Raw genomic sequence first — 15819 nt, 5'->3', positions numbered from 1 at the left:
AGACTGGAGAAAATAGAGTAACGTGAAGATCACCGATAAGTCACTTTATAGTCACAACCTGAACAATGAAGCCAAAAGAATACGTCGTGTCAACAAGGTGTTTTTTTAATGTAAAAATACATCACTGTGTTTCAGCTACAAATCCATGGTTACTGTGTTTGAGATGAGATCAGCATCAACAATTCACAAGCCACTCCACCTACAAAATGAATATTAGTCTAAAAAAAGTAATAAATATAAAATGATGTACATAAAAATGTAAAAAAAAAAAAACAAAACAAAAAAACAAGACAAAGTCAACGCTTGTACCTGACTATTAAAGGTTTAGAAAACCGCGTCTCTCTTGTAATACTTAAAAAACCTGAAACGTACATTTCAGAAGAATACAATAATCTCAATCTCAACAATGAACGTAACAGGTGAGGCAAATTAGTTTCACCCTTTTGCAGGCGCTACCTCAGTTAAAAGTGCGTCAACATTGTGTCAAGAGAAAAAAAAGAACACATGGATCCCCTTGTACACATAACAAACTAAGTTTGATAAGTCTGCATAGAGAGGACCAGTCACGACAAACATTCTGTAATACTGAGGGAGCAAAATGTAAACTGTAATCTTAAAATTATCTCCCAAAAGAAGGCAGCAACATTTATTTAAAGCCACAATCCTTGATGGGAACTGACGGCCCACTCACTGCCCATCCACTTTGGTTGTTTGAAGGATGAGGTTAGATCACTGTCATTACCGTTCGTCCGTAACAAGCTTATAACAGTGTATGCGCAAAAATCAAAGAAATGTATTTAAGACTGAAACAACAGATAATGACAGTGTCAGTGCATCTCACTGTGCTTAGAAGGCATCTGAAGTTACATTCCTTGTAAACAGCAAAACCGAAAAGGCAATAAAAAATAAGGATTGTGCCTTTAAAATAGCCATTACTTAATAGTCCCACCATTCGTCAGTACACACCCATACTTAAATAACCACTGATTCCAGCTGTTCACTCCTGTATTCAGGAAACATTACATCATCCCAACGCTTTAACGTTCAGTTTGTCTAAGTGTTTAAAAAATGCTGTAAGATAAATAGTATTGGTTCCACGTTTCCCTTCTTCTCAATGCTCACATGTACAGTATCAAAATACAAATATTTAAAAAGAAAACACCATCTAAAAAAAAAAAAACAACCCACAATCCCTCTGGAGGGTTTGTAACCATGGCAGCAGCAGGAGAGTCATGGTGACCGTGTGGCTCTGTTTCCACACAAACACACACACACACAGACGTTTTCCCCAGCACAGTTCCCATCATCCCACGCCTCGGCTGCTAAAATACTCCATAAATAAAAGTCGTATTAAAAATAGAGTTTTCTCGTTCATCAGCATAAAAATAATTAGATCCAGTGTCTCTGTCATACAACCACCTTGCCCTTGATGTCCAGCTTGGTGCTTTCACTTGCTTTGTTGGACTGCTCCTCTGTGAGGGTGATGTAGGAGTACACCAGGCTGCCCGCAATACTGCAACACAGACAGACACTGTGTTGAAGTATACAAACACACCTGTACAAGATCACTGAATGAAGGTTAATACACGTCAATGTTGGCATTTAATCTGACCCTCTGTGAGGCTGCAGTCGGGCTGGGCAATATAACGACTATGTACAATATATTGATATATTTTCAATCAAGATCACGTTGTTTATATTGATATAGGTTCAAGTTGCATTACGTAACGCATACCAGTGTGCATCTCTCTCTCTCTCTGCACAGCTCCGCCCCACTCACTCACACACACACACACAAAGTCTCCAGCAACACTCAGAGAGACACAGAGCTGCTCCTCTGTTTAATCTGTCTGTTCATTAATCTACAGTGCGACATCAGTCTATATGTTGCACGTGCTACTCTAAGTCGGTCTGTGAGATGACCTCAGCACATGTGCCGTCCAGCGCTGCACTGCTAGTTTGTGTGTGCGGTGGATCATAGCGCGTCGCCATTCTTCTTGGTAGTTGTGGTCTAATGTGCGACACTGAGACAGCGCCTGGATGCAGGCGACAGATCTGTTTAAAAATGCGGCGACACCACAGACATTTCATATACAAGACGTAGGCTATAAAACGCAGACAGAGTGTCTCTCGTTCCTTCCTCTCCTTTGGCCTCTCTGGTGTGCTATGTGCAGAAATATGATTAATGCTTAAGTAATTAAAAAGATTTAAATCATTTTCCAGCACAGGATTTATTTGACAGGCCACAGAAAACAACTTTTGAACTCCCCCCAGAAAGATTTTTAAGCGTGGTCTGTACCAAACATGCATGTTCCCTTCTGTCTGGAACATGATTTGTAGGTCAGGGCATCTCTGTAGCAAAACAATGCTTCAATCGTAATAGTATGCTGTGACACATCTGATAATAATTAGATTAATCGTGCAGCCCTACCCTTCTGAAACCCTTCTGAAGGGCTGGTCATCACTGTGTTTACTGAGATTCATTTGTAAAACTGAAGAATGAAAAACTGAAAACTTTGAGCATATTGTAATTCAAGTGAACTGAGAGAAAACTAGACTTCTGCACCTCCTCTTGACTCTGTTCTCAGGACCTCTGTGACATTATTCATGCTAAGACTCCCCCAAGGTCACTGTGCTCCTCTGACCAGCTGCAACTTGAGGTCCCTATGACACAACTGAAAACCAGAGGTGACCGTGCTTTTTCAGTTGCAGCACCTAAACTGTGGAATGCACTTCCATCCCATGACGAATCTTTTAAATCTCGTCTGTGATTTGCAAAATGTGCTGTATAAATAGAGTGGATTGGATTGGATTTAAAAAATATAGGCCGTGATGGGAGACTTTAGCCAATCACAGGTCATTTCAGAAGGAGGGTGTTCCTACTGGTTGGTCTACAAATGCAGCTGCACGTCCCTTCAGTGAAAGCCTAATTCAATGTCAGAGAATCCTGCAGAAAAAGTTGCTAGCACTGGCAACAAGTGCCTGCACTGCAAAACAACCACAAACAGAGAGATGGACTTATCTAAAAATAATAATTAAAAAAAAAAAGTCTAGAAGAGAGTGACTATGAACACAAAACATGCTAGAGAGCTAGAGCTAGAGCTGGAGGCTAATAGTTTAGCCTTCTGCTAACTGTAGCCAAAGGCTCACAGCTGCAGCTAATTCAGGTTCCTATCTATGAAGCTAGCTCAAGTCTCGAATCACACTGTGTAATTATAAAGAGCTTTACAGGTCCAAGAGTTGGCAAAGGAAACAGGGTGGTTCATCCATTCTTGTTGTCATTATCCTTTGTTACAACAGTCAGTAACAATCTAGGTTATCATAAATAATGATGATAATAATGATAATGATGATGATAATAATGATAATGATAATGATAATTAACAAGCTAATGTTGAGTTTCAGATGCTTCCATCAGGGTGGAGGTTTTGCCTCCCTGAATGTAGCACTAAGTGTTACACATCGTCCTTTGTCCCGTCTGCTATCGCTTATCTTTACCAGCAGTGGCCACTAACTGTCCATGATTTACCCCTGACAGTGTGTCACACTGGACTGTAATGGATGTATTGTACTGTCTGTTTTGTTGTAGAAGTACCATCTGTATCTTACATTGCCCCTCAGGGACATTTAAGTTTTACCTTACCTTACCTTACAGCTTAACCCACGAGGTGCTCAACTTTATCAATGACCAGATGTGTAACACTGTTTATAAGCTACAAGTTGTTATCTTTCTGTTGTTGCCTGTTTAGTTACTGACTGTGTTTCCTAAATTCAGATTAGGGGTGTGCCATATCATCTTGCTCATGATAATACTGGTATAATTCTTTATATCATCTGAAAAATTCATATTGTGATACCCACAATATTTCAACTTGTTGCCATAATGATATACTGTTATCGACGGTAACAACAAGCATGGCTGAAAGCGAAATTATTACTGAGTCTACGGTGGTTCCAAAAAGAGGAGCAGCTTCAGTAGTGTGGAATAAACTGTGGTGTCCTGAATGTTTTATGAACAGCCCTGGACTTCTCAGACTCTTCTAGCGACTTACCGCTCAGAGGGAACTCATTCAGCGGCTCCTCTGGCAGCAGCACAGCGTCTCTCCCTCTCCTCTCTCGCCGTGCACACACAGGAGTCAGTGTCGTCAAGTGATTTTGTCATAAACCTTTGGTAATGTAAACCTATGAGACGCTTGCAGCTCAACAAAAAAACTAATATGTAGTAGTTATCGTGGCAGAACAGCCTGTCACAACTTACAGCGTGATGATTAGAGGAGAAATGGCAGAGCATAAAGGTCCAGGTGGAAAAAAAAAACCCCAACTCAATCATTTAGGATTTTACTGAAAGAAGGAAATCACCTGCTGATTTATATATATATATATATATATATATATATATATGTATATAAATATATATATATATATATATATATATATATATTTATATAAATATATATATATATATATATATATATATATACAGTACAGGCCAAAAGTTTGGACACACCTTCTCATTCAATGTGTTTTCTTTATTTTCATGACTATTTACATTGTAGATTCTCACTGAAGGCATCAAAACTATGAATGAACACATGTGGAGTTATGTACTTAACAAAAAAAGGTGAAATAACTGAAAACATGTTTTATATTCTAGTTTCTTCAAAATAGCCACCCTTTGCTCTGATTACTGCTTTGCACACTCTTGGCATTCTCTCCATGAGCTTCAAGAGGCAGTCACCTGAAATGGTTTCCACTTCACAGGTGTGCCTTATCAGGGTTAATTAGTGGAATTTCTTGCTTTATCAATGGGGTTGGGACCATCAGTTGTGTTGTGCAGAAGTCAGGTTAATACACAGCCGACAGCCCTATTGGACAACTGTTAAAATTCATATTATGGCAAGAACCAATCAGCTAACTACAAGAAAACGAGGTGTGTGGCCATCATTACTGTTAAGAAATGAAGGTCAGTCAGTCCAACTAAATTGCAAAAACTTTAAATGGTGTCGCTGCAGGATGCTGTGAGTCGCAAAACCATCAAGCGCTACAGTGAAACTGGCACACATGAGGACCCAACAGTGAAAGGAAGACCAAGAGTCACCTCTCCTCCTGAGGATAAGTTCATCCAGTCACCAGGCCTCAGAAATCACAAGTTAACAGCAGCTCAGATCAGAGACCAGATGAATGCCATCTCAAAGTTCTGGACTCAGCAGACCAAAGCATCTCTAGATTTCCAACTGTCTAATGAGGAGATTCCTTGTGTTTCAGGCCCAAATGGTCAAATCTCTTCTGCTTGTTGCCACTCCTTAGCAGTGGCAACAAGCTATTTGACCATGAAGGATTTGTTTGGGCCAAGAAACACAAGGAATGGACATTAGACCAGTGGCATTCAAACCTGTGCTTTGGTCTGATGAGTCCAAATTTGAGATCTTTGGTTCCAACCGCCGTGTCTTTGTGAGACGCAGAAAAGGTGAACAGATGGATTCCACATGCCTGGTTCCCACTGTGAAGCATGGAGGAGGAGGTGTGATGGTGTGGGGGTGTTTTGCTGGTGACACTGTTGGGGATTTATTCAAAATTGAAGGCACACTGAACCAGCATGGCTACCACAGCATCCTGCAGCGACGTAGCCATCCCATCCGCTTATGCTTAGTTGACGATCATTTATTTTTCAACACCAAACACACCTCCAGGCTGTGTAAGGGCTATTTGACCAAGAAGGAGAGTGATGGAGAGATGACCTGGCCTCCACAGTCACCGGACCTAGAGTGAAGGCAAGACTGTTGGAAAACCATTTCAGGTGACTACCTCTTGAAGCTCATGGAGAGAATGCCAAGAGTGTGCAAAGCAGTAATCAGAGCAAAGGGTGGCTATTTTGAAGAAACTAGAATATAAAACATGTTTTCAGTTATTTCACCTTTTTTTGTTAAGTACATAACTCCACATGTGTTCATTCATAGTTTTGATGCCTTCAGTGAGAATCTACAATTTAAATAGTCATGAAAATAAAGAAAACGCATTGAATGAGAAGGTGTGTCCAAACTTTTGGCCTGTACTGTGTGTGTATATATATATATATATATATACATACATACACACACACATATCCCAGGGGACATTTTTGTATTTGGGAGCTGTTTAAATGTGTAATTTGTGGTGGATTTTATTTAGTTGAACTATTAATATTGGAACAGAATCTGAATCTCACTCTGAGTTACTGTTGTTGTTCACAAACTAAAGAAATGAGAGATCATTGTTGTTTAGTTTTTACTGAATATTTGAAGAAAACTGTAAAAATAGATCACTTGTTTTGCTGCAGTTCTATGGTCTTAAATTAATATGTGTATATATTTTTCTTTTTACTGATTTGACATATCGAAAAGAATAACCTTATCGTAAAAATACCCTGACATATCGATATCAGATAGCCTGTATCTGTCACGTTGCTGATAATAGTGCAAGGACTTGAACTGAACTCAGTAGTGTAACGAAGCAACTCCCAACAGCCTAGCCTGGTCATGTGACCTGCTACTTGTTAAGCCATCACCATATTAGTGATTTACTGATGAAGATGCACTGACCCCTTGTGGTTATATACCATGTAAAATCCCCAATTTGATGCCACTGTGAAGTAGCCTTATTATTATTATTATCATCATTATTCTGTGTTCTGTCAGGAGCATTGGAAGGTTACTGTATGATGCACATGTATATGCCCATGCTTATCTGGTGGGAGGGACTGGGAGAGGAGAGCTGCAAGAGAAGGGCTGCATTCTCAAATTCTGGCCTATTTTTGGGTTTGTTTTGTTTTTTACCTTTTCCAGAAAACTTCACACCCCAGCTTTAATGTCACAGAGGCTAAAAAACTTTCATCTGATAGTAGTTGTCAGAATGAGGCTTGAAAATCAAGTTGTCATTTGTCATTATCAGCATAAAGTTGAACATGTTGCAACGCATCATCAGTCACAAAATTCATCATGTTTCCAGACAAGCTCCAACATGCACATGTAAATTCCTGCAGCTGATTGGCACACTAGTATCAGTAATACCAGTGTCAGCACTGACCTCTGTCTTTGCTCAACAGAGACAAGCATCATTTGGGATTTCACAGTTTAGGGAGGACTAGTCTGACTCAGCGACAGTGGACCCTCCCTTACTATTTTAGTTGTTGTCTACAACCAGAGACGAGAACAATGGTGAGTACTAAGTTCAAACTAAGAAGCTACATGTATAATAAGCCTTGTGGCAAACAAAAGTTCCTCAGTGACAAATCTCATAGCAATCCATCTGATAATTGAGTCTGTACTAAAATTGTGGACCAACCAAGCGACACTTCCATCTATAGAAGCATGTTGCTAACGTGGCTTTAAACAACAGTGTGGTATGATATGATATGGGATTTACAGTTCCCTTTTCTGTTTATATGTAACTGACTCAATCTGCTGTGTGACTACGCAATGCCAAAGTGCTGAGTGCCAGATGGGTGAGGCTTTCTGTTGGGGAGAAACTCTGCACAGAGCCCCAAAACAACATGGAACGGCCCAAAAAAAATCTATCCCTCTATGATGACAACTGGATAATACAGCATTAATTAGGAAATAAACCTGTCATTTCATACCTGATATTCAAACCTATGAAGTTAGTCCAAGAGAAGATGTAGTCTCCACTGAACACCATCCCAATGTATGTCACCAGCACATTCTGCAAAATGGAGAAAGTATTAATTAAGCTAATTAAAGCAACATTATGCAACTGTTCCCCTCCATATAACACCTTCAACATCATTTAGATCAGTTGTTCCCAACTGGTGGGTCACGGTTTCTTTCTAAATGGACCACAAGTGACTCGCGAACATGACAAGTTTGTAAAAAAAAAACACACTTTATTTTGAAGTACAGTGAATTTTCGGCACAGAGCTTTTATCTTGAAGTACCATCTCCTGCTGTAGAGTGAGCAATTAATGGACAGCTACTTGACAGAGACGGCAAACCAGCTCGACGACATATTTAAATGCAAGTATGACACTGAATATATTAACTGGACCTTGAACTAAAGACTAAGGACAAATCTGGAACCCATGGTTGGACCAGTCAGGAACCACTGATTTAGACGGCCCACATAGGGAGACTTGCGCCTCTGTCATTCCAACTTCACACCCCAAACACCTGTTCCTGCACTATGTAACTTTAATGAACTGGAAAGATCTACCGGGAGAGGAGCATAGTGCTTTACGGCACACAAAGTGTAGTAAACTTGTTATATAACTGTTTCAGTATAGTTGGCAAAAGTAGGGATGTTCCTGATGACTTAATTTCCCTGATGTTTAAATGGAAGTTTAGTCAACTAATCTCAAGGTAAAATAACATTCAGAAAACAGTCAAAAATGAGCACAATTTAATCTAAAAGGTTGAACGTATCTGCATATAGGAGCCTGTTTGAAATCTAATCACATTTTTCAAGTACCAATTTGTATTTTATATGCAGCCGAACAGACCAGCCTTTAGGAAATATGGGCAGGGGGACAACATTTTCTAAAGTGGGCCCGTCTTGCACACCCACGGGGTTACATCACTATGCACAATTTTATACTTCCTGCAGTTATAATCCAGTTCATCACATTTCCACATGTATTTTGTTTTGCTTTTTTGGCCAAAAAATGTCCTCCAATGAATAGTTAGAGAAAAGTAAAATCAAACACTGACTGGAGAAATTACTGCAAGGTATTAGAAGACCAAATCATGAATGAAAAAACTACTACTTTAATCAAATATAGGTCAATTTGTGTGCAGAACTGGAATAGTTTGAAAGTATATGGCTTCTGGCCCCTTTTCCAACAAGTTAGCATGTCATGGTTGGTACCAATACATGCTCTAGGTCCAACATTAGTCTACCTCACTCATCAGTCTCACCTGTCATATCTGGTGCTTATTCACTTTTCTTTGCCAGATATTTGGACGTGAATCGCCCTATCTAGAGCCTGTCCTTGATTTTTCAACTCTGGCCTACTATAGATCAACATGGCAGACTCTGAGGAGGAGGACCCGCTCCGTATGTAGATATAAACAGCTCAGTCTAAGGCATTTTCAGGTGATTATTAACTAATGAAAACATAATTATAAATATTAAATACCATTTAATCCTAAACAACAGACCTCTATGTTTTTTTCTTTCAGTGCATTTAACTGTGTCTTCACACACAGATCTGCAGTTTACCTTGATGCAGCCCACAATTGTAGTTGTTAATGCAGAGTTGTACTGCGTACAAAGCACAGTGGAATACATCAGAACAAACCTGCAAAACAAACATGTTATCATATTACAAATGACTCAACACTTCTTGAAGCAACATGTCAGATTTTCACAATGTTGATGCAACATGGTAGCCAGACTTGACAAAGAGTCTTTGTGAGCGTCACACTTAGTCAAACTGTGGCCTACAATCTTAAACCACTGGGATAGTAGCAATACCACAAACATTTAGTACAATCCAGATGTTCAATGCTGGCAAAAAAAACCAACCCACACAATCCTTGCGCATGCATGCACGTCACACATGAGCTTTGGCTTTCTTACCCCATGATGCAAGAGAGGATGAACTGCGCGAGGAAAATCATGTCGGACCAACCCTCATATTCCACTGCCTGACAAGAGAAGCAGAAACAACAGAACTCTGTGAGTGAAAACACACACATAAAAAGCATATAAAAACAGGAGTAAAGCTGGTTATGTAGGCAGTTGTGTATCAAAGATCATTTATGGTCAAAATATTCAGGTCCTTAGAGATGTGTCTGGTCTGGCGTTAAGTGGAAGGAAGGATTAACTGAGCAATGCAGAACTGTTTAGGAAATTGGACGGCAAGATACAACTAATACTTACACACTTACAAATTCAACACTGCGTTTCCAATAGCTTTAAAAAGGTAGTAGTCTGTATCTATACTGAGGTTTTTCAGTCAAAGGGGGCTGTAGGCACTGCTGTAATAACTCTACTAGGTGCATAATAGCAGCTTTGTGCCTTTCTGGCTGCTGGGCCCCAGCTGGGCAAACCAGAAGGTCTCTGCCAACACTGACCAACTAACAGACAGCCCATATTTACGGCACACACACACACACACACACACACACACACACTTAAACACATGTGAATTCACTTCAATTTGGGATTAAACCTCGCAATAACGGATCACTACCAACCCCATAAACTAACTACAAAGACTTGCTGTTCAAACACTTTCATTTTCCAAATCTTATAAATACATCTTCTATGAATAAACATGTTTAGAGGTTTTAAATGAAGATAATTAGAAATAGATTGCATAGAGGAGAAAGCACAAACAAGAGAGGAGTTGAACTACTTGCCTTCTGCATATCCCCAGTCACATGAGCCAACACAAGAGTGGGAATTATCATAAATAATGCATTATAATACAGCAATCCATATTTCCCCAACTCCTGTGAGAAAGAGCATAGAAACAGATGGAGAAACGGCAACATGAAAAATAAGCAGAACAGAGAGGGTTATTCACAAGTCTTTCAGTACATTCCTCACTAACTAGCATACAGATGTCATGCATGGCCAGCCCACTGCAATACCTAGAGCCTCTTGTTTGCATTAGTCTGATTCCGCTTCACGTGGCTCCATCTTTCACTCCCTTGTAATATCACTCACACACACCTCTCTGTCTTGTGCCATAGCAGATGGTGCACTACAGACATCACAGACTAAATCTGGACCCAGTTCAGCGTCTGCTGTAATGTGAGAGCTGAGCATGTGACATTAAAAAAAACGACTAAAACAAGCTACAAGCCGTTTCAGACTCAACAGTCACACAGTAAGTGACCTGACTGTTATAAATAATGCAAGAAAACATGCTAAATAAACAGTAAAGCAGAGGTTTGGTGATACTTTCTCTGCAAAAACAAGTCTAAACAACGATAACCAACTTAGAGGGGAATAAAAAGAACCACTCATGGTGTTTATGTACACAGAGTTCCCTTAAGCCAGACGCTGAAAGACAGTTTGGGTTTTCTATATCCACCAACATCAGCTCAATGCCAAAAACAGCTCCAGTCCAACAATGGTTATATTCATCAAGATGGCGCTGCCACATACCTTAGCATCTAATTTTTGTTTCACATAGGCTCCATTGGCTGCAGTCAGCACGTCGTTCATGAGAATGAACACGTACCCTTGCAGGTCAAAGGACAAGTCAGCACTACGAACAGAGACGAGAGAAAATGAAAGAAAGTGTTTAGGAAGTAAATAGGTGCTCTGTCACTAACAACTTAGCTTCAGGCTCCTTTAACTGCAGGAGTATAACATGTGTCTAATGACCCTGAAGACAATATCACTTAGAGAGGACATAAATAAGGACAGGACAACCCTTTGTAGTGAAGGTAATTCTGGTTGTTTTACAGTCAGGACACCTGGATGTAGTAGAACGTACCTTGCGGCTATGAACGCCCCGAGGATCATTGTAAATACTGTCAGCTGGACTGGCCTGGAGAACTTCTTTCTGGCAAAGGTGAAAGACAGTAGAGCAATGAAATTCTAGCTGGCTGCTTTGAGATGTGAATAAAAACCACAATAGAGTACATAAAGGGTGGCTTTGTGTCCTGCTGAGTAATAGGACCAGTAAATGACTGAGAAAAGTGGGTTATCTGCCATGTGTCATCTTACTTGAGAAGAAATCCCTCAGCCAGCATGGTGAACAGAATGGAGAACCTCCTGAGGACAGTAAACATCGGCAGACTGGTGGGAGAGGACATAAGTTGCGTTAACTCAGCCAAACATTAACAGCCATGCCCAATGAGCTCATGATGGCACCGAATGAATTTCCCCTTCACCATCATTTGGCCTAGATAGTTTAGGGATGAGGACTTACTTCAGCCTTTTGGTTCCAAACAGACCAGTGATTTGATTTCCCACGTAAAGGAGAGGTAGAGGAAACGTCTGTAAAACCAGGTGAACGTAAATGAAATCACTGCCCTGATCATGGTGAACTGGAAATCATTTCATTGATGGAAAGGTGGTCTCACCTTGCGAGGTATGCTCTCATCACAGTCTGGGAAGCTGATCACCCTCGCAGCCTTGCCCACCCACAGCACAACCACTGTGGCCAACATCTGCACACACAGTTAACAGGAAACAACTTAAACTCTGACTGATTTCAGCAGGTGACGATCACTGAAGAAAGACGGGAAAGCATTCAACTTACTTGTCCAATTCCGACACATATTGAGGAGGGGAACCTGGAAGAGCGGAGTTGAGTTCACGTTAGTCCCAGTGAAACAGAATCAGCTTTAATGGCCGAGTAACTTAAGTGTGCACGGACAGATCTGACACTTAGATTTAATGCTTCTTAATACCTCTTCCAACCGACTGATTTTTGGACAAATCAACCTTTTCTTATTCAAGCAATGACAGTAAGTAGTATGCAATTCCATGCAGAGGTAAGGTAAAGTGAGGTAAAACTTAAATGTCCCTGAGGGGCAATTTGAGATACAGACAGTAGTCATAAGTAAAACAAAACAGACAATACAATACTGACACACATAATCCAGCATCACACACTGTCAGTGGAACAAAGGACGAGCTATAACGCTTCATGTTACATTAAGGGAGGCAAAACCTCAGCTCTGACAGAAGCATCTGAGACTCAACATGGAGCGGACTTTGAGAGTAGGTTTTTGTAGGGAGGTGGTTATTAGAGTGAGTAAATTAATCTACTTTTTGGCGACAGGTAAGTGCAGGTAGACAGTAAAAAGACAGCATTAGGTTCAGTGTTAGGTTTAAAGATTTGTTGGATCATAAATGTGGACTTTCACACAGAAGATCTTGACTGATGATTAAATGAAATGAGATAAAATGTCAATTAAGACCTCACAAAAATTAAAATTTAAGACTATTTAATGACATTTAAGGCCTAATATTTACAAAATAAAATGTATTCAAGACACTGTAAGACTTTCAAGGGCCTGCAGACACTCCAGAGGTGGAAATCACCAAAGGATCCACGATACGATATTATCACGATACTTGATACAGTATTATTGCGATTTTAAATATGTTGCGATATGCTGAGTGTTGCGACAAAACACATTGCAGTTTATTACTTGTTTTCATTCATTCACTTCCTTAACCGCTTATCCCCTTGAGGGTTGCAGGGGGGAGTCAAGCCTATCCCAGTCGCAGTACCTGGACAAAAACCCTAACCCTGTCAGGCGACAGTGCTAACCACTACACCACCGTGCCACCCTATTACTTGGTTCGACAATTGTAAATTATTTCCCCAAAGAAAAACCTAGTTTGCAGTTTGTTGATCAAACTTAAGCCATTTTTTTGCAGCAGCAAAATGTATCTAGTGGACTGATTATTCTATTCTAGTTGGTATTTGTACTATTAAATAATTCATACAATTAGAAAAATCAATACTTTTCACTGTGATGATACGATATAAATATCACAATACTATGCTGTATCGATTGTTTCCCCACCCCAACACACCCTGTCTGTTTTCTGCTGCTCTCAATGTACAAACACAGAATAAACATGCAGCTAATAACAAGGACAACAAATCTGAATGGAGTAAACATTTCGCTACTATGTACAGAATGGATGTAAATAAATAAAACAGTAAAAACACAATGAAGTTTGTAAACAGTAAGACAACAGTGCAGTGTAATGATAAGCTAATGTAACAGGTTGCTTGTACTCATGATGTAGATGGATGTGACAGTTTATACAGTGTAAACAGGATGCTCTGATTGTGTCTGCGATATTTCTAAATGTTTAAAGTGTGTATTTAAATGATTAATATATATAATTCACTGGTAACTGGAAGGTTACAGCTGAAGTTAGAAGCTGAGCACACAGCACGTTAGCTAACCTCGTCCTTAACAAAGCTAGGTTAACACATAGCTTGCTACAGTGCTGCTGTAACTGAAGCTCTCCTGTTTCAGCTCGAGCAACGTCGCTAGCCAAAAGTTGCTGTTAGCTTAATGAGCTCCGCCGCTATTAGCCAATCAAACTTCCACGGGCTAGGTTAGCTAACACGGTAGCTCCCCAAGTAACGTTAGAGCCGTCCGAGCCGTTAGCACAGCCGTTAACGTTACCTGTAGTTGGTCAGCACACTTTTGTTCACCACGACGATGAGAAACGAGCTCAGTCCGTAAAATCCAGCGGCAAACAGCTTCACGAACACCGTCAGAGGTTTGTCCGCCATCCCCGACAAGTTCTCATTCCTCTCTGACTGTCGGCTCTTCCCCTGCCATCACTTCACTGGCCACACACACACACACACACACACACACACACACACACACACACGTCGACGTTTCACAACTTCCGCCTGTAGTCGGAGCATCACCGACACAGAGCGCTCAACAAATTTAAAGCATGTGGTGACTTTACTGTCACTGACACACACTGATTTACACTCTGGGAATCATTTAGTTTACATAAATAAATAAATACTTTGATTATAAAAAGCTTTTTTCACATGAATATAATAATATTGATAATAATAATTATGTAATTTACAATATTTTAACACAAAATAAGGCTTTTTTCACATAAATGCAATAATAATAATAATATAGATTATAGTAATTTACATATTTTGATAAAAAAAACGCCCTTCCCCCAAAAAATAAATAATTAATAATAATAATAATAATAATAATAATAATAATAATAAACTATTATTTATTGTCACTGAAAACATAGTTTTTCATTGTCATTTATTCTGCATAAATATTTTAAGCAAAAGTGCCTTTTTCTTAAAAAAATAAAATGTAATAATAATAATAATAATAATAATAACAAAATATTATTATTTTATTGTCACTGAAAACATATTTATTTCAGTCAGTCATTTATTTTACATAAATATTTGAATATGAAAAAAATGAATTTTATCCACAAAATAAATTATTATTTATATTTATTTATTTCTACTGTAAAATTATTACAATTATTATTTTACAGTAAAAAATAAAATTACATTTTTTCAATAATAATTATTTTACTGTCAGTGAAGGCACACTGATATACATTGTGAAATTAATTTATCTTTCATAAATATTTGAATAGAAAAATGCATTTTATCCACAAAATAAATTATTATTTATATTTATTTATTTCTACTGTAAAATTATTACAATTATTATTTTACAGTAAAAAATAAAATTACATTTTTTCAATAATAATTATTTTACTGTCAGTGAAGGCACACTGATATACATTGTGAAATTAATTTATCTTTCATAAATATTTGAATAGAAAAATGCATTTTATCCACAAAATAAATCATTATTTATATTTATTTATTTCTACTGTAAAATTATTACAATTATTATTTTACAGCAAAAATAAAATTACTTTTTTTCAATAATCGTAATAATTTTACTGTCAGTGAAGGCGCACTCATTCATTGTGAAATTAATTTATTTTACATAAATATTTGAATACAAAGAAATGCAATTTTATCCACAACATAGATTCTTCTTCTTATTATTATTTATTCCTACTGTAAAATTATTACAATTATTATTTTACTATAAATAATTGAATACTTTTTTCAATAATAATTATAACAATAATTTTATTGTCAGTAAAAGCAGACTGATTTTCATTGTGAAATCAATTTATTTTACATAAATATGTCAAAGAAAAAAATAGACTTTTTAAAAAAAAAAAAAAAAAATAATTATGATCAAGTATTATCAGCAACGGTTGTCTCTGTTTACTTGTTGATGTTACAATAAATATATTATTTCAAAAAAATTAAAAGAAGCACTAAAACTCCGTATAAAGAGGTGT

General features: G+C 38.3%; 1 protein-coding gene across 1 annotated transcript; it reads right to left on the bottom strand.

Annotated features, from left to right (window-relative positions):
• Positions 1-87: 87 nt before the first annotated feature.
• On the bottom strand, positions 88-14308 carry LOC125896075 (UDP-N-acetylglucosamine/UDP-glucose/GDP-mannose transporter-like). The gene is made up of 12 exons (XM_049588403.1): positions 14112-14308; positions 12215-12248; positions 12036-12122; positions 11882-11949; positions 11677-11748; positions 11444-11512; positions 11110-11212; positions 10352-10448; positions 9571-9634; positions 9211-9289; positions 7616-7698; positions 88-1513 (listed from the first exon to the last, which is right to left on the bottom strand). The coding sequence occupies exons 1-12, from the start codon at positions 14219-14221 to the stop codon at positions 1408-1410; spliced, it is 972 nt and encodes a 323-aa protein (XP_049444360.1). The 5' UTR covers positions 14222-14308; the 3' UTR covers positions 88-1407.
• Between the last annotated feature and the right edge of the window lie 1511 nt (positions 14309-15819).

The sequence above is a fragment of the Epinephelus fuscoguttatus genome, linkage group LG10 (genome assembly GCF_011397635.1).
Source record: "Epinephelus fuscoguttatus linkage group LG10, E.fuscoguttatus.final_Chr_v1".
Taxonomy (NCBI): domain Eukaryota; kingdom Metazoa; phylum Chordata; class Actinopteri; order Perciformes; family Serranidae; genus Epinephelus; species Epinephelus fuscoguttatus.
This window is presented reverse-complemented; position numbering and strand designations above follow the sequence as displayed.